This window comes from Ammospiza nelsoni, chromosome 1 (assembly GCF_027579445.1).
Source record: "Ammospiza nelsoni isolate bAmmNel1 chromosome 1, bAmmNel1.pri, whole genome shotgun sequence".
Classification (NCBI taxonomy): domain Eukaryota; kingdom Metazoa; phylum Chordata; class Aves; order Passeriformes; family Passerellidae; genus Ammospiza; species Ammospiza nelsoni.
Genome location: NC_080633.1, coordinates 111,840,828 through 111,859,762, shown reverse-complemented (window position 1 = coordinate 111,859,762; position 18,935 = coordinate 111,840,828). Strand labels below are relative to the sequence as shown.

The following is an 18,935-nucleotide window of genomic DNA, read 5'->3' as shown; positions in this document are numbered from 1 at the left end:
ATCTGAACCAGTCAGAACAATAACCCAGAAGAGCAGAGTGCTCAAGGCCAGAGGCAGAGCAGTGTCACAGGATGCTGATCACAGGTGGGAATGAGTTTGGGGGTGTTAAGCTGTGAGGAGTCATTCCAGGGGCTCTGGGACCCCCAGGAGAAGGTCAAACAAGGGAGCTTGCCTGGGAAAGTCCTTCTAGAAGCCAGTCTGGGATTTTCTGTGGTGCTCAATTCTTGCTGTGCCCAGAAACAGTTTGAACAGAGCTGCATCAAAGAAGCAGCTACATCCATAAACTAATAAACTAATTCTTTAATTGGTACTAAATTCCTCTGAATGCTAATTGTTGTCTTACAGCTCAGTTCAAGATAAATGCCATGTGTACTTCCGTAGACATTGAAAATAAGGTATAAAATCAACAAACATGATAAACCCATCTCTTTTCAACAAGCATGATAAATACATCCCTATACAATCTTTATACTCAAAAAATGTCTTAGATGCTGAACATCCAAAACCTACATCAACTTTGTGCATGAAGACAGTGCTTATGTTTACCTTATGTTCCCTTAGTCCCTGTAAAATAATTTCATACTCTGGATTTTAGGTGTGTTTTTCACCCTAATGTACTGCAAATTATATATTTGCTTTCTAAGGTTCCCCTCCCCCCCCCAGCTACTGAGTGGTTTTAAGTTTGCCATTTTACAGAGTAATAAAATATAATGCTTTTTTAGTGGACAGCTCAAAACACAATTACGTGTTTGCACAATCAGTTAAAAGAGTTGTCTGCTCAAGACATGCCAGAGAAGGTCACCCTGTTCCACAAAAAGCTTCTGTTCCAGGAACAAGTGCTTCTAAAATGTTCACATTTTGATGAAGCTTGCTTCCAGGCACTGATCAGTGTGCTAAACATTCAGTGTGTTAAGATATTTTCATGTGTCTAGCTGCTCTAAATGTGCAAGAAATTTGAGAAAAACACCATGGAAAAAGTACTTAAATATTTTTTCCAAGCTATTATTGATGGCTGGATATTTTGAATCTAATTTTTCTTGTCTGGTGGCTAAGAAAGGTAAATTATAACATCCCATTTCTTTACAGCAAACATAGATTATGATGAATTATTAACCTAGAGATGGAAAGGCCAAGCAGTGTACTGAAGAAGGCCATATAAAAGTGTGGGCACTTGAAGAATGAGGAGAGTGATAGTATTTAATTTGTAAGCTGAAATGCAAGTACAACCACCCACTGTTAGAGAGTTGGTCAACTTCTGTGATATGCCCAGAAGGTCTGCACAGGCTTCTTCCCTGCCTCCCAAATGGGATGAGTGCTCTGGGGAGTATTTTTTGGGGGGGGATGGGGGGAGCATGGCAGGGATGGTGCTTTTCTGAACAAATTCACATAATTTCCAGTGCGCTGTTCACCTAAAATTACATCCCTGTATTGCACTGTCTTGTTTTTGAATTTTTGATTTTTATCTATCAGGAGAGCCAATTCTTAACAAATAAAATTTTAGTGCTTTTCTTAGGACAGTTTAAGGATGATTCATTTGTCAGGAATTTACTAACAAAGGAGGTTTATGATAACAAATGTGTGGAGAAGATAAACAGCAAAGGTTGTCCTTCCTCTGAAGCACCATAACTTGTTTAGTGGTTTAGGTGTCTTGGAGTCACTTCTTTATTTAGCAGTGTTTACAGCCTGTGAGGTTTTGTGTTTTCAGAAATGTGGCTACCTGCATCAGGCTGTTTGCTTTGTCTGAGTGCCAGCATGGGGCTGTTGGTACTGAAACAGCATTTTCTGGAGCTCACAGTAAGGTCAGCAGTTTGTTCCTGGCCATAGCCTCTCTTTCTCTACAATGACCAAGTCTGTGTTTTGCAGAAATGCCTGAATTAAATCAGGTACAATAGCCACAGTAACTGCAGCATGTCATGGAAACAACCTGTCTGCCTGTAGATCTTCAGTAGTCATTAAATTTAGTTACAGGAGCATTTAAAATGCCCTCACATAATTAAAATATATTACTGTCACTCCAAATAACATGGGGACAAAGTATCATGGTATCCATTCTGTGCTAGCTTTTAAAAATTATTATTAATTTATTCAGTTATATCACAACACCTAATTGGTTTGGAATTGAAGCACTAAATGAAATCTAAAGTTGTCCTTGAGATTGTTGGGAATTGCCTTTTGATTTCTTTTATACACATGTATATAAACATATATACATATATATGTATATATATAACACATATATAAGTATATATAATATGCACACATATTCATATGCATATCTCTGTGTGTATCTGCTTTTATACACATACATATTTGGAAAACAGGGTAATGCCTTCATTTCTTCACTTCTGATACGTCTTTAATCCTGAATTTCTGAAAGCATTGGGATTTGTTTGTTTGTTTATGCTTATGTTTGGCATTTTTTAATATGAACAAAATAATTCCTAATAAAGAGCTTTAAAAATGTTTATTTCTCTGAAAAGGGAGTTTACATTGTGCAACACAGAGGACTGAGATAGGATTGTACCTAAATCCGAGGATTTGGGCTTGATATTTTCAGCCTGGCGTGACACAAGAATTCCCTGTGTATCTGTGCCACCCATCTGTGCTTTGGTATTTCTGCCTTTAATATAGGCCTGTGTTCTTACAGTTGGGTCTCAGATTTTAAATCAGCTGAAGAATGGGAAAATAGTAAAGAAGAAACTAAAAAATCCTGGAAGAGCAGTATACTACCTCTAAGAACACTTGAGGAGTTCTATTTTCCCATACGTGCTAAAACATGGAATGCGCTGAAATTGAATTTTAAAAATTATTTTAAAATAAAATATGTACTTTTAGGACATTACAAACAGCAAAAAAAAGCTCCATGATGATCAGTTGGGCAGTGCCTGGGTGGCTGAGCGCCAGAGAGCCAGCAGTGGGCTTGCTTTCCAGGCTGCACCTTTTGTTCCTCAGAGCAGCAGGGAATGGCAGCAATGAGGATGCAGCAGTTTAGCTCCTGGGCACAAAGGGATCCTTAATGCCAATTAAACAGCAGACTTAATGAGTACCAAAAGCAGCCCCCGAGTCAGGCCTCTTTAGCTAAAAAAAGATGGGGAAGCAACATGTTGTAGGAAATGATGGAATTCTGAAAATCCCATAAGAAATGGGGAACACCCTTTGCTTTCCCTGCTGCATCCTCAGCTCTCTCGCCGTGCTAAAAGCAAAGCTGTGTAAAAATACAGGGGAGTAACTGGTGGAACTGCCCCGTTTGGAAAGTGGCTTTTTGCTAGCTGGGGGACTGTTTGTGGTCAGTGTGTTATTTCTAACTAAAATGGCACTTCATAAAAATAACAAATTGTTGGCAACCATTGCTCTTTGAATTCTATTTCTAGGTCTAGTCTCTATTTCTGTTCCTCTCGGTTGCTTTTCTCCTAACAAATCAAACTTCAGGATTGCAGCAGGAAATTTAGATTTAACCTCAAGAGTCAATGTTTTGTCTCATGTCTGCTCTAATGTGATACAGATGTTGGAACTGCTGTACGTAAGTCAAGATTTTATTGAACCAGCGCTCCCTGCCTAATAGAAAACACAGCTAACTGGAGTGCACATTAAACACAGATCACTCTGGAGGCACTAAGCCTGTGAATTCTACAAATATATTGACAAAATACTTGGGACATTACTTCAATTGCACATCCTTCAGCTGTTTGATAGGGAGTTTCTGCCATGGTGAAGGAGCAAAGCTCTTAATTGTTTTAAAAAGCAAACCCAAAAGGTAAACATTAAAAAGAATGCAGTACCTGAAATTATTTACAGGCTGGCCTTTCTTTTTTTTCCAATTCTTTGTTTCCCTCTCTTTAGCAGATAACCAGAAAGACTGAAGAGACAGATTATCTATTGTATCCCTTTTTACTTCTTTTTTTCCCCAGCAATCCTGATCTCCACTTTTCTTTCATGTTTAGTTTTCCTTTTCTTGAGTTGCCGCTGTGGCCAGGGCATGCTAAACGCTTGGATATGTCCTTAATGAGGACTGAAGGGTAAACACTGACATTTCTCAAAACACTGCTATGTCACATTAGCCCCAGTACAAAGTCATGTGGAATCATGGCTTTCCTCTAATCATTTTCCCTCCATATTGCTAGTAAGGAGATTTCTACTTTTCTGTACAGGCAGCACAGTGCTTCTTAAATTATATATTTATATTTATATTTATATTTATATTTATATTTATATTTATATTTATATTTATATATATTTATGATTATACCTGAAGGTTTAACACATCAGAGTGCTTTTCTTGCCCATAATAAAACAGGAATTATGTATTAATTTAGTGCACCACACCCACGTCTCATGCCCTACAATAAAAGAGCCATACAGAAATGTGCTACCCAGAGCAATCTCCAAGCAGCAAATTGACCAGGGAAAAGCCCTCAATGCTTAGAAAATGGGGAGAAAGTACAAACCAAAGAGCTCTACAGGGAATGACATTGATTTAAAAAGTCATACATATTTTCACCTAGTTAGGATTGACTCATAGAGTGACTTTTTTTGTTTAAATCTCAAGCTTCCATTTGTTGCTGAAAGTCTTCTTTGAGTCTTGGTTGGAGCAGTGTATTTTGGAAGGGGGTGTTAGGGGGCTACAGCTGGGTCTTCAGGCAGCTCAGGGGTTGCTGGCAGCTGGGTTGATAATGCCAGCAGCAGTGTAGGGAGAAACAGAGTTAGCAAAGGTGAAACCTTTGTGCTTTGTGGGTTAAAGCTGAGCTCCAGAAACAGCACAGCTGTGGTGTTAAAAAAAGAAGTAAAAAAATCTCACTTGTTTAAATGATGGACATATAATAAAAATTCATTAATTTCAGCTGTTGTATTATCAAAACAGATCATTAGTTGACCCTTAATATTTTGAACTATAAACTTATTTCTCCACTAATGTGAACAGCCCAGCTTGAAGTTTATTGTCTTTCTGTATTCCACTGGAAGGCTTTTGGTGTTAGACTCAGGTTTTTCTACATAAACAGCAGCTCATGAAAAGAAGGGCTGTTTTGGGTCCAGCTGACAAATCTGGATGAAAAATAATTGATCCTATCTATTAGCTATATCAGAATTTAAAAAAAAAATTCTGGTCCTGTCACTCATTACACAGGAAATTCTGTATCAGCAACTATTTCCAGCAGCTAGCTTTCGGGAAAAAAAGAAGACAGTTTTATTATTGCCTAAAGCCCCCAACAGTTCATATCCTGTAATGAATACAGGAATACCAAATCATTTTTAGAATAGAATACAAGGTCTGTTATCATATGAAAAAACTCTGAGGTCATCAGTGTCAAATTACATATTAATGTTTTTCTCTTCCAGGCTTCAGTTTGTTTCTGTCATTTCCACAAACACTCTACAACATTCACAGGTAAGTTAATTAACATTAAATAAGTTCTATCACCTCTTATTTAATTCTGTGTATGTTATGGTTTCCTCATTTACAAATAAATGTAATGCTTAAAGTAGACTAGCTTCTTTCTTCCAGATGTTGCCCTGCTAATGTAGGAAAAGGTTTTTCTGGTGAGTTTTCAGAATCTGACTGGTTTCTTTTTCATGTTTACAACTCTTTCCTTTTCCTTTCACTTGCTGTTCTCCAAGCAGTTTCACAGTGGAACTGCACAGTAAACTGATAGAGGCTCTGTGGTAAAAACCACTGCATTTTATTTGCAATCAAATGTGATTTGCAACTTCTGCCTGTGCTGGGTGGAATTCTGTAGCTGCCCATCCTGCACTCTGTGAAGTATTTAATTGTCTTCCTGGTCCTTCTGTAAAACTCTCCCCTGCATGCAGTCTGCAGATAATTGCTATCAGATGTAAGCTAGGCAGGTGGCAAGCTGTGATTACATCTAAGAACTGGCTTGCTGCACCCAAGAATTTTGTACTCAGTTAGTTCATATTCCAATAGCCTATTTTTATTAATGCTGCCTGCCTTCCCCTAGTATTTGCTAGCTCATTTCACTCATCTGTCACTTCAGGTCTCTCAGGTCCTAAGTGTCCTGGAGGAGGGACTGTCACTGCCTGTCTTCAGGAATTAGTGGAAACTAATATTAACATTAGAATTTTAGAGAGTCTATAAGACAATGCCTCATGTCTCCTACACAGCCCTTTTTGTGTGGTGGCACTCAGTGCAGTTTCCAGAGGCGTGCACAGCCCCAGGTTTGGGGCAGGAAGGTGGAGAGTTGGGAGATGGGGGGCAGGAGGGGCTGAGGACCTGCAGAAAGGCTGGGCTCTGGGGCAGGGGCTGGGAACCTGCCATGCAAGGAAATCTTGTTTGGGAATGACTGAGAGCAGGAGGGAAGCTCCTTGTGCATGTCAGCCCCTGGCAGGAGCAGCCTTTACCCCAATGAACATTGAGGGTTTGGTTTCCTTCCTTTCCTCTCAGGACTTTTGTTTATTATTTTCCTTTTCAAGTCATCACTTGACATGGTTCCTCTCAAGCCCTCTGCTGGGCTTGTCATTCCTCTGAAGAGAAGAGCACAGAAATTTTTAAACTACCTGTCAGGTTTGCTTGAATGATGCATGCAAAAGCTCTTTGGTGATGAAGGATTTGAGTTTTCCAATCATCTCCTCTCTTTCTCCATCCTGCTGCCTGTTCACAGTTGTTATTTTAGGAGTAGGTGATTCCTTTTTGGCATGAGAAAAATATTTCTTGGATTTTTGTCTAGCTGTTTCTATAAATACATATGTTCAAACATTTTAAACAGGACATTTCCCAGTACATTTCAAACACAGAATTGCTCTTCTGAACTAGCTGTATGAAGGAATGGTTTAGTGGTAGTGAACTTAGAGTTACCATTTCCCTAGCAGACAGAAAATGCAATAATTTACTACCTTGAAAAAACAGCTTAAAATACCCAAGAAAACACAATGTATCATTAATTTTTCTGTGTTCTAATTAGCCAAAAGGCCTCCCCTTTAGATTGTATTTGGAGTAAATACCTAAATCCTAATGTACAGGTTCCTAGAGCAGCATGACCTCCAGCCCTGAACAAGAGCAATACCAGCCAGGCATGATCTTCACTCTGCTGCTGCTGGAAACATGGGGTGTATTGGCTGAAACAAGTTTATGTCTCATGTTAGAAGCTTCATCCTCTAAAGGATAGATTTGGAATTCACAGCATCTCTGCATGCTTGAGAGCACTGCAGCTCACTTTGTGTGAGTTTACTGGTCCATTGCCAGACAACGGTGAGCAAGCAAAGTGAATAAATCAGTAAATTGTAACCCCAGAAATAAATATACTACAATTTCTTGTAAAATGTCTGGTATCTAGCACATTTGCACTGGTTACAAGAGGAATTCTTGGGCTGAGTTTGGTCTAGGGTTTGAGGTTAGTGTGTAGAAATAGAATGGATAAAATTACTTTCTCTACAAAATTATTGTATTTATTTCCAGAGCACATTTAGAGAAAACACTGAAGAATGATTCTCTGTATGAAGGACTGCTACCTCTTGTGTCACCTCTGTTGCTGTTCATTCTTCTTACAGCCTGGGTGGTTTTATCTCCAAGCAACATATTAGCAAAGCAACCCAGACTGTTTTTATGGATGGTTGGGGTTGCTTTCTCAAATGTTATTGTAAGTATATTTGAGGTGGTGCTATTGTTTAGACATAGCTTTCTATTTTTCTGTGAATAAGCAGAAGGGAGCAGAAAATGTAGCTAAGAGTAGCAGAGTCACACAGCTCTTCTACCTCGGTGTTACACTGTGTCTCATAAAAATACACCACAACATGTGTCTGGACTGGGGGCACTTACAATACTGAAATACCTCCTCTGCCACAGTGGAACACTTTTGTGAGGGTTCTGGTTTGTTTTCTGAGGGTTTATGAAAACCCTAGGGATGCCTTACTTCCAGAAATATAACAGATTCTCCCCAGCATACAGGCAGAACGGGAGATTTGTCAAAGTAAAAGAAAGGTCAGCACTGGCACAGATTTACTAGCCAGAGTGGAGGGTTTGTAGCTTTCCCCTGTTCTTGTGTCCATTGCTGTGGTCCATGCATTCCTGTATCCTGCAGTTCAGCTGGTCCCACATTTTCCCTTCACCATTCAGAAAAAGGCTGTACCAGTGACAGCATGTTTTAGGGAAAGATGTGAAGAGCTGTAGGGGCCTGTGATGGCTCTCAGCTCACAGATTCGTTTCTCCCGTACCACGTAATGGTGATCAGTTTCCCCCTTTTCATTCCCAAGGGACAGCACAAACCTCTGTGCAGTTCTGGCAGGGGCAGCCAGGCAGTGGTGATGAGCCCTGCAGGCAACCCAGGGCTTTCTTCTCTGGGGGAAGCCAGGAGAGCAGCCAAGCAGAAAGGTTTTCTTGCATTTAAGCAAGAATACCCTAGAGGATAGTGACTAGTGTCATCTTAAGAAAATAGACTCCAACTCCATCTAAAATCTTGCCATTGAGCAATGCTACATCTAGTTTAAAAAGTGGAAGGCTAGAAGTGTCTTACACTATGAGACACATCTTCAAAAATGTGAGGTTTTAAAAGAGAAAGTACTGGCCCCTGTAGAAATTTGAATTCAGGAATTGAAAAAAAAGTTTTAATTGAGATGTTTGTTAGGTGTATCCTAAAAATGTACATTTCTGAGGGTCACAAAATCAAACAGTTCCATCTTAAGGACTTAATCTCACAAAAATGAGTTGATTTTCAGATGTATTTTATTGTATGCATTATTCATTACCTAATCTACCCCTTTTTCTTAAGAGAATAGTGGAGATTCCAAAATGAGAAATACAATTGCTTCATGCCAGCGGGGAAAATGCTTTCAGAGTTTGGCAGATGGCATATTCTGCACATACATCTTAACCAACCAAGAGTGATTGTGGCAGGATGCTTGCAGAAGAAAAATAGTAAGGCAAACCAGAGGTTTCTTTACAGGCTGCAGTTTATCAGTGATGGTGTGCAATATATATTCTTCAGGCTTTGTTTTTTCTTCTCCCAAAGCATACATTGCAGTGTTGGAGGCTCGTGCGGATTAAAAATGTATGCATGTTAGCTGAACATTTTAACATTTTAAAAGCAAGCATTAAAAATGTATGGGTGTTAGTTGGAATTTGTAACATTCTAGAGTTGAAAATCAAGCCAGCATTTCCTTTCACCTCTCTGGTTCCTTAGACATGTTTCCTCCAGCATCAGGGGAAGGCTTGTCATGGCAATATTTTTCTTCTCCATGATAGCCTGACACACTGGGTTTCCATTACCTGTTCTGCAGACCACAAACTGCAGACCATGGCTCTCTACCTGCCATCCCACTTCCAGTATCTGGAACTTCTCATGCCTTTGACCATGTATTTGGTCACCCAAATATGTAAGTACAACAATGGTTTAAAACAATGTGAAATCCAACCTATGGTCAGGTTCAGTTATGCAGCCAGAAAAATTACAGCTTATAGATTGCTTTAGCAATTTATATTACCCTCTGGAATGATTCCCAAAGGACTCATAATACCAGTGTTATTAAAAAATTCACAATCAATACTGAGAATAGAAGTGAAAATATTAACATCAGGTACAAAGGCTTCTTCCACTATTCAAAGTTAATTATTTTTTCATGGTTTATTTTTGCATTCTTCAGTTTCCACAGCACAGACAGTAAAGCCAGTATTTCTTTCCTATGGTCAGACTCCTACTGCTGCTGTCATAAGATTTCAGGCACTGCACAGGGAATAAGTTTTTCATTCTTCTGCTGTTTTCAGGATACATAAAATCTATTTTTAACCACATTTCAATTTTGAGTGAAACTTAAATCAATAAAACATTTCAGATGTGCCTAAATTCCTTTGCTTTCTTGTAATGGGCATGATATATATAAGACACATTTCTTAAGGAGTCTAAGCCAGACAAAACACTTTGGTGTGCTTAATTGCTTTTAAAATACTGAATTTCAAGTGAATTAGTCCCATTATGTTTCCAGAACTCAGTAGAATTAAACTAATTGTCTTCAGTTAAACCATGCACCATAAATTCATTTTTTCCACCGTTCTGAGTGGGATCCCTTTCTCTGGGCCCCCAGCTGCATCTCCAGGGAGCCCACTGCCATGATTGAGCCAAGAAATTGGTGTTTTAGTACATAAAGGAGTGCTAGAAAAGAGAAAGAGGATGTGAAAATGTCGTATATTGTCTTCCCTCCCTTCTATACAATGAACCAGAAGATATTTCTGTCAGGCTGCATGATTAAAATACCAGCACACTCTCCAGCACAGTATTAATTAGGTGGTGGCACATTTGATTTGGGATCACAACTTTGTGAGCCCCTGTGAAAGCATAAGTTGGCAAACAAATTCCCCTTTTGTGAAGATGTGCTTCCACTTAGCAAGTGTATCAGAACACTGTCTCCAGGAAAGGGTGTATGTTTGGGTACCAGTTGTTGGGTTCTCTGGGTCTGGATTGAAGGCACGAGATGGTAGTTCATGTTGGGACTCAGGTGTTTATTATTTCTTAGCAGTAAAACAGTCTCACTACTGTGATTTTGGTGGTTTCTCATTAGAAGGCACAAAATGGCCAACAACCTCTTGTTACAAGGTCTTTTAAGACTAAACTATCCAATTAAGAACTGACACCTAGATTATTTTCCCTTTCAACCCAATAACTGATCACAAAGAGCCCCCAATGCAGAATTTTCTGCCCAATTGCAAAATGCCACCCAAACCCATGAAGAAGAAGGAAGAAGAAGGATGAAGAAGAAACCCAGGATGACACCCTGTGCCTTCTATCTTACTTCCATCCACAACATACTAAAAATCCCAAAATCTACATTTCTCACCAAGTGATACACCTACACTACTCTCTATAATCTATTTCACACTTTTGTGGATTCTAGTCTATCTTGAAGTCTAGGAAAATTTTTCCATGAATGAGGGTCAAAGCCAGTGCTCCCCTGGGGGTCAGGGCACCTCAGAGCAGACACAGAAATATTCCTGGTGCTCTGGGTTTCCACAGGTGTATTTTAAACTGCAATAATATCCTCTAGGACCCAGTGAGGCACAAAGGTGTGTGCCTACAAGCAGCCTTCTCACCAGAAACCAGCCCCATGTTGAACTGCGGCCTTGTTTCCCTCTCACCAAAAGCAACCCGTGGAGAAAATGGAAATACTTTTCCTTAGACCCTTGGGGCTGGCCCAGCACTTCTCACCTGGCCCCTTTTGCTCCGGCAGTGCAAGGTGATCATCTGCCAGATGAGCAGCACGCGGCCGGAGCTGTTCCACTGGTTCCTGTTCCCGCTGGCGCTGGTGGTGTACGCGGCCATCTCGGGGCTGCTGGGCCCCATGGAGGAAGCGGTTCTGGCCGTGTTCACCACCCTGGTCACGGCTGCCCACGTGCACTACGGCGTCTGCGTGGTGAGCACAGCGGTCTGGAAACAGTTTCTGGTTGGGGCATTGTCTGGGAATCTGAATGTTTACATTTGGGGTTTTTTTCTTTTAGTCCTGTGTGTTGTTTTATTTAGTTTAAAGTTAAAAAACTCAAACCATTTTATTGCAGGAGGCAATGCCTTTTTGCATGGGTAGTAACTTCAGTGACTTGAATTATTCCAATGTAGCCAACTGGTTTCAGCTTTAGGCCCATCAGAATTAGAATATTTATAGACTGGTTTTACGTAGCAGTCGACCCATGAGGCATGAATGCATCCACCTCTCTTTTTTTGCCTTTCTTCTTCCTAAGGTCACTTGACTGAAAAAATAGGAAGGTAAAATGCAAACTGACATAAATAGAAATAATAAAATAAGGTCAACTTTGCTTTGAATCTGCAGGCAAAATATCTGTCCCAATTTTTTTCTTGGCCCTCTGCTAGCATCTCTCAAGCTGGTGACATGAATAGTTTTCCAGTTCATTCAATCTTACCAGCACATTTTCGTGTCTGCTACATCTCAGTCTTGTCACTGTCATCTGAACTACTGCTTAAATTTTTACTTTATTGAGGCCCACTTTTCTAAATTGTGAAATGATCATTTAGCAACTGTTTTAAAGGCTTGAGCATTTAGATAAAACATCTTGCATGGTAAAGGTCTCGTTTCAGAGGGAGCTGGTCAGTGTTCTTTTATTTAAGCCACAGCAGTGGGATGTAAGGATTTTTCTTTGAAAGCAGCCTTTTATCAGTAGACATTGGTGGCATAGTAGAGTCTACATAAGCATCAACATGGGCCTGCTGGTGGGGGTCAGAATGGAAATACCGGGTCAAAATTCACATTTGACAGAGGGATCCAGGTCCATCACAGCTTATGTCACCTGTGAATCCGGTCTTAGCCATGTAAGTTCCCAGCAGTGTGTTGCAAGAGGAATGTAAGGAAAACAGCTGTCATGTTTGAATACTTACAGGTCTCCGTGTACTCAGGGATCCCCAAGTATGTGAGGACTGTGATTGGGTTCCCCTACTCTTACTGGGAGAGGAGAGGCAGTGAATTGTGAAGCAGATACAAAACAGGGTGCTAATCTCTGTGATTTCTCTTTAGGGTAGGCAGCTGAGCGAGCACTTGAACATTTACATCTTCTCCCTGAAGAAACGCGTCCAAGACTGAGCACCTGCACTATGATCAGACTGGAACACTTGACATGGAGATTTGCAGCTCTTCTGATGTGATAAATAGTCGGAATGAATCTGATTAAAACAACCAAAGAATAGAATAGTACAGATATCTGAACCACTGCAACAATGAGCTATGCAGCCAGATGCCTCATCTCAGAGGAAGATCCTGTCCAGCAGATAACTTCACCAAGTTGTTCTGTTGATATTTATTCTTCTTACCAAGCCATGTTACTTGCCTCTCTTTTGTCTTCCTCTGCCTTACCACTGTGTCCAAAGTCCTGGATAAATGCATGCTGGGTTACACAAGATCCTTGGTGGTTTATAACCAGCACCGGTTTTACACAGCCTAGTCACCAGTGGGACCCCAGCAATGCAAACCCTCCCTCTGCATCCTTCCCACTCACACATCTGTGCCTGCATCATTTGCCATATTTAATTTTCTCACAGCTCATTTCTTCCACACAACCTCCTGAAAGGCTTATGCACATTTAGTCTTTTCCTCACCTCATTTGAATGTGTGAAGACAAGAGAATGAGCTCAGAAAGCTATGGGTACAGTAAAGTGTTTTTGAAATGTACAGTTTTTTCCCCATTCTCAGCATTGAGTCTCAGCTGACCTGTCAGAAATGTAGGCTTAACACAGCAGCAGCTGGCCCTTCTATTTATTTTCTAGGCAGTAACAAGCACATTGTTTATGTTTCAGTAGCGACAAACAATATAGCCTACAAAGGTAAACAGCTGAAAATAAATTTGGCCAGCAAACCTTCAAAGATTTGCATACTTCTCTTCAAAGCTAGTTTCAGTCCAACATCATCTACCAGTGCAAAATGCTAAACAAGTCATTATTTGCCTGTATGCTTGAAGCAAATTCTTGTGGTTTTGGAAAATGCCATAGGAAAAAGAAACAAGATTTTTTAAAAAAAAAATTACATTTGCATGCAGATGTAAACTGCTCCCTTCATCTATAATACACGTGGATTTTCTGTGTGCCTTGGAGAGGGAGTAAGAATTTGAGTTTCATGTCTTTTCATAAGCTGCCCTAGCCGGAGGGCTTTTGTGGCCTTGAAGCACTAATTAAACAATCTGTCCACTTCCCCAAGGTAAGCACAGAGGGATGTGATTGACAGCCTGGCACGTTTATTAACTATTTAACCATCTCACTTGCCAGAAGCCAGATGGAAGTGCAGTTTTTGAGCTGCTCAGCTGAGTCTTCATCTTTTTCAGTTCTTAGACTGTTTCTGTGGGTTTATCACTAGCCTGATTATTTTTGCACCCCAGTTAACTTACCCTTACATCAGTAGCTCCTATTATATTTTCAGCTGAGCCACTGGCAAGTTGTATGAGCAGCTTCAGCTTAAGCTGGTACCTCCTGTTACAGCAGTTGCCCTATGACAACACCAGCAGGGCTGATTTCCCCAGGCAGCCCTTAGCACAGGCACCAGGGAACAAGCCTGCACATCAGCTTCCCCAGCTCACAAAGCAGAAATATTGGAAAGTCCCTTCAGGTTTGAAAGAATCCATGTTCCACCTACTGAACAAGCACACTGAGAGTCCCACCCCCCAAACAAACACCAGGTGAGTCACAGTTCAAGCAGCTCCAGGTGTGAGTCAGGCAGAGGGGACAGGTCATGCTGTAATGTAGAGTCAGAGGTTTTGCCAAGAGCCAGGCAGGGAAGGGAGGATGCCCTTTGGCACTGCTGTGGTCCAGCACAGGAGGCATCTCCCAGGCTTCCTCCCACCAGTGTGGCAGCCATGCCCTTACCCTGTGTGATGCCCAGAGAACATGGGGTGTCCACAGAGGTGTTCCCAACTGCACAAGGACTCCCCTGGAGTAAGTCTGAAGTCTCTTTATTTGATGAGGTTTGCCAAAAAAGGTAGTTCTGACTGTATTTGGAGGGAAGTGATGAGTTTGATGTTGCTGCACACACCCAGCAGTCTCAACATTTGATGAAGTTAAATACTACATCCATACCTGATACGCTGCTACAAAAGTCCCACCTGCTTTTTAAGGGCACTTTGTATTTCACCTTTCCATCACAAGCACTGAGGAAACTCTGGTGAGGAAAAAATTGGGAAATAATAAACAAAAATAACTCCAAATTGAATGTGGTCATAAGGAGAAACTATGTTGACAGGCTTTCTTTTTCCATGTCTTGCACTTATTTAGGAAACAGCGGGAAATAAGGGTCACAGAAGCAGTGCAATCTGATGCACTGGAATGGAGTATTTGAAATATTCATTAAATGAAATTATAAAACTTGAACTACCACAACCTGCACTTGTACCTTACTAGAGAGAAACTGAGTATCACTTTTAAAGGGCATTAATCTCCAGCCAGTTTTTTCACCTTCTACATGAAAACATGGCAAATAACTTTCTTTTTCCTCTTTAAAGCAATTTATCACTACAATCTGTATAAAGACAAGTATAAAAAGAGATCATGTATTGCACAGTGTGTCTATTGAATTATTAGCTGTCATAGATGACAACTGGTTCAATGAATAGGAAGAAAAATGCTTTTGCTCATAGGGCTGTATGGTCACAGATTTATTTTGCAAAGTCAGGTATGTAGATGACCTAACAGTCTAACAATACATTTTTTGGGTCACATTATGGCAGAAAGTTTTCGACTACCTGAATTGGAAAATATATTTTTTTTATGCTTCGGAGCAGTTGCACTAACCCCAGGAGATGCCTTCCTCCTGGTCTTATGAAAAGCAGCTAAACAAGAGCTGCTCTCCCAGGTTTGAACACCTGGGTTGGAAATGGCTTCTCTGGTCTCTGCTTTGTCCTCCCCTCCTTTGTCAGAGGCCAGGGATACCTGGAGCAGTGGGATGCAGGCTGGTGGCTCACAACAGGACAGAGGAAAAGGGTCCCGATCCAAGGCTCAGAGCTCCTGTGCTTGAGCAGCAACTACTGCAGCTACAAAAGACCAGAGCTGTGAGAACTGCAATGAATTTTCCCCCTTCTCTCCCAAAAAACCCTCATACTTTAATCTAAAATCTAGGTGGCTTTTAGGTACTGCATTGAAGATTCATCCCTGAATACCTGGCCTGCGAGGAAGCCCACTGGGAGCTTGGGTACCTTTCTGTAGTGCTCTCTTTGCCTCCTGGCTGCTGCCAGTTTTACTTCAGACTGATACCCAAGGGAGTTAGCACTCCAAAATCTGAATATGCATTTACCATAAAGAAAAAATGTGCTGTTTACATGCACATACATGCATACATGGATTTTCTGGTTTGATTTATAAAAGGGAATACAGTTGCTGAGCTCTTGGGGAAACAGATGCTATCCACACACACAGCATAAGTGGACTTCTGGGTTTTTAAAGCAGCTGCCTTTTTCTTCCTGCTCCCATATGCAGCCCCTGATGAATCAAAAATATGCACTTAATCCAGAAAATTATTTTTTTAGAATGTTCTGAATAGTCTCTAGAGCTGGACAGATTTTAACATATATTTTTTTATTAAATATGTAAAAAGATAAACGCAAGTCAAGTTATTCACATATTCAGACAAAAATCTACTCTATCATGCGACAGTTTGTGGATAATGTAAAATGACTGATACATCTGAATAAGACTTTTTTGTATCTATTATGCCATTACTTATCTATTTATAATTAACAATACATATGTTTACATTCCTTTCAGTTTACATTTAATATATAACCAAAGCTTTATGGTGTGCTATTTAGTAAAGGTAATTACAAATGCATATTAAAACCATAACAGAATAATGGGTTACTCACAGGGGGTGGGGGGGAAGGACAACTCTTTCCCCTTTCAGAACACTGCTCTCCCCTCAGCACAGCCACATTTCTGGTGCCCCCAAAGAATTTCACTGCCCTGGCTCCCTACATCAGTCACTCCACCCTTGATACAAGCAGTGACAGGGCTATGGTCCTCAGATCAGAAACAGGATGCAAGGAATTTTCAGGAAACAAAGTTCAGCTTTTTTAAAATTTTTTTTTCATATGTGCTTCAAAAGAGAGAGAAGAAGAGAGGCACAACAGCCTGGCTATGAACTGTCAGGGGAGCTCAGCAACCCTAACCATTTGCACCTTCAGAAAACTGTTTTCCCTTGAAATGCTCTCCACGCACCTGCTTGAGGATTGGCAGAACTCCAGTATACAGAGACATGCTGATGAAATTAAGTTTGTAGCCTGATCCCAAACTCCTTGCCCCATTCAGAGATCCCATAAAGGTTAAAGGACATTCTGGAGTCTGGAAAAAAAATTAGTAACTGCTCTTCAACAGTATTATGAAGAACTACTGTTTATTACAATGACAATTGTAATAAATACATATGTTCTAATAAACACAAATACAACAAAAATGACAATTCCCCCATTTGTGGTGATTCTTGGAAATAATTACTTTGTCCAAAACACAATTTTATAAACCAGACCTTATTTGTAACCAATTGAGAAGGGAGAGGAAAGCGCTGGCCTGCAGAGTGCAGTAGTTTGATTTCATCACTGGGTAGGATGTGAGGTCAATACTGGGTGCAGGGCTGGGAAAACTTCAGCCTGCAGGGTCCAGAAACTCTTCTGCTGTGCAGGGGGAGGATCAAGGAACTGGAAATACCTGTTCTGGTGCTCAACAGCATTTTATATATTGTTGGTGGTGAAACACAACAGCAGGGTTCTCACATTTAACTAAGAGCCACTTAGCTGCAGAAGATTGATTAGGAATGGAAAACTGCATGTGCATGTGTGTGTGCCTGAGGGCTGATGTGTTGGAAACCTTTCTGTGGAAGTATAGCTGGGGACCTAATGCTTTAGAAGCCTACAAACACCTAAAATGATTTAGCTGTCCAATAGGCTGTGGAGTTTTTCAGTGAATGCCAATTGGCATGGGACTTCCACATACCTGCTAAATCAGCACAGCAAACCAGAACTCAGAAAATGAAGTGAGAGACCAAGAATACCAGGCATTAAATAACCAGAGAGACTACAATGTGCAGTGGTAGGAGAAGAACAAGGAATGCTTTTTATACCTCAATATACCTCTCCTTATAAAATACCATCATTTAGAACAGGGCCATGGGACCACACTGGAAGGGAATGCTCCCACTGCAGAATCTCCAGTGCACACATGGTTCTGCACCACACTGGCCTTAAAGGAGGAAGGCCAGCCGAGAGCAGAACCAGCTCTGTACCCTCAGTCAGATGGTCTCCCCTAATGTGTGCCCTGTCTCCAGGAGGACTCCTCACTGCTTCTCCATGCTTTACAAGCAGCCTTAAACTTGTGAAGTGTCCACCATCCACTGACAGGGGAGTTTGGGGTACGGTTCGGGGCCAGTGCTGTTGCTGCTTCCCCCCATACTTTGCACTAGTGACCAAATTTCTGTCTTCTAGGCTTGTATGGCTGGGGCAGTGGAAGGGGGAAGGAAAGTGGAAAGAAATGTGTGGCCTACTTTCTCCTTTTCTGAGAAGTGGGAAGCCAAGGATGATGGTACAGACTGTGTCCTGCAGCTACACTTGTGTCAAGGAGATTTCTCTCCTCCCTCAGCACTGAGCTCTGCGGAGGTAGAGCTGCAGCTGGAGGCTGGGACTGGATTCCTCAGAAAGGAAGAAAAGCTGGGAAATGTCTATTGACTAGTTAGGAAACTGGGAGGGTTTTCAAAAAGCTTAGGTGGATATCTGTTCCTCCAGAAATCAGCCAAAAAACATACCATGCAGCTTTCTAACAAGCTTCCTAACAGGGGTTTAAATCTCCCAGTGAAACAGATGCTCTGCCTTCGCTTTGTGAAGGCAGGAAAGGAATAAATGTGAGCAACACAAGCGTTTTCCTCCACAACACAACCTCATTGTTATGGCTTGAGTATGACATCCACTGTATCCCTTTATTTCAACTGTTTGGCCAAATCGATGCCCCAAGGCAGATGTACTAGAAAATGCAAAAGCACCACAAAGTGAGAGACACAGCTAGTGGTACAGAACTCCTTGCCACACAAAATGCCAATATAAATATGTTAGAACAAGTTACAAGTGTATCATACTTAAGACGAAAAAGAAAAAAAATAAATATATATATTTTTAAAGAGCAGAACAAATCTCAAGCAGCCAAGTGGTGACGTTGCAGTGGTGTACAGTAGGTGATGTAGCCCTACAACCTCTTGGGAAGATACACTGAAAGAAGACGCCTGCAAATGCATCTTGGCAAAGTATTGGTACAGAATGCAGTGGTTGGCTGGCACTCACTATGGTACATAAATGTTAATGGCAGACTGGGAGTGAACTGATTTCAAGTTTGAGGCCGCACATGTTCCATTCTCCAGAAGAAAGTTCTCACACAAAACGAAAATTGTCAGAGATGCTGCGTGAGTCAGTACTCATCCTGCTGCTGGGGCTGTTCATGGACTTGCTCTTCACCTTCATGCTCATCTGTGTGGCTCTC

General features: G+C 41.0%; 2 protein-coding genes across 6 annotated transcripts in view; one reads left to right on the top strand and one right to left on the bottom strand.

Annotated features, from left to right (window-relative positions):
- LOC132075257 (ethanolaminephosphotransferase 1-like) overlaps positions 1-13,815 on the top strand; it is a 53,913-nt gene extending 40,098 nt beyond the window's left edge. Inside the window, exons 7-10 of the mRNA XM_059475491.1 lie at positions 5,335-5,383; positions 7,409-7,589; positions 11,167-11,349; positions 12,460-13,815. Of these exons, the coding sequence (XP_059331474.1) occupies positions 5,335-5,383; positions 7,409-7,589; positions 11,167-11,349; positions 12,460-12,525 (479 nt within the window). The 3' untranslated portion in view covers positions 12,526-13,815. The remainder of the gene's footprint in view (positions 1-5,334; positions 5,384-7,408; positions 7,590-11,166; positions 11,350-12,459) is intronic.
- A 2,163-nt stretch (positions 13,816-15,978) lies between these two features.
- MAPRE2 (microtubule associated protein RP/EB family member 2) overlaps positions 15,979-18,935 on the bottom strand; it is a 98,023-nt gene continuing 95,066 nt past the window's right edge. For all 5 annotated transcript variants that reach the window (XM_059466106.1, XM_059466089.1, XM_059466079.1 and 2 more), the window contains one exon: positions 15,979-18,935. In XM_059466106.1, the coding sequence (XP_059322089.1) occupies positions 18,864-18,935 (72 nt within the window). In that variant the 3' untranslated portion in view covers positions 15,979-18,863.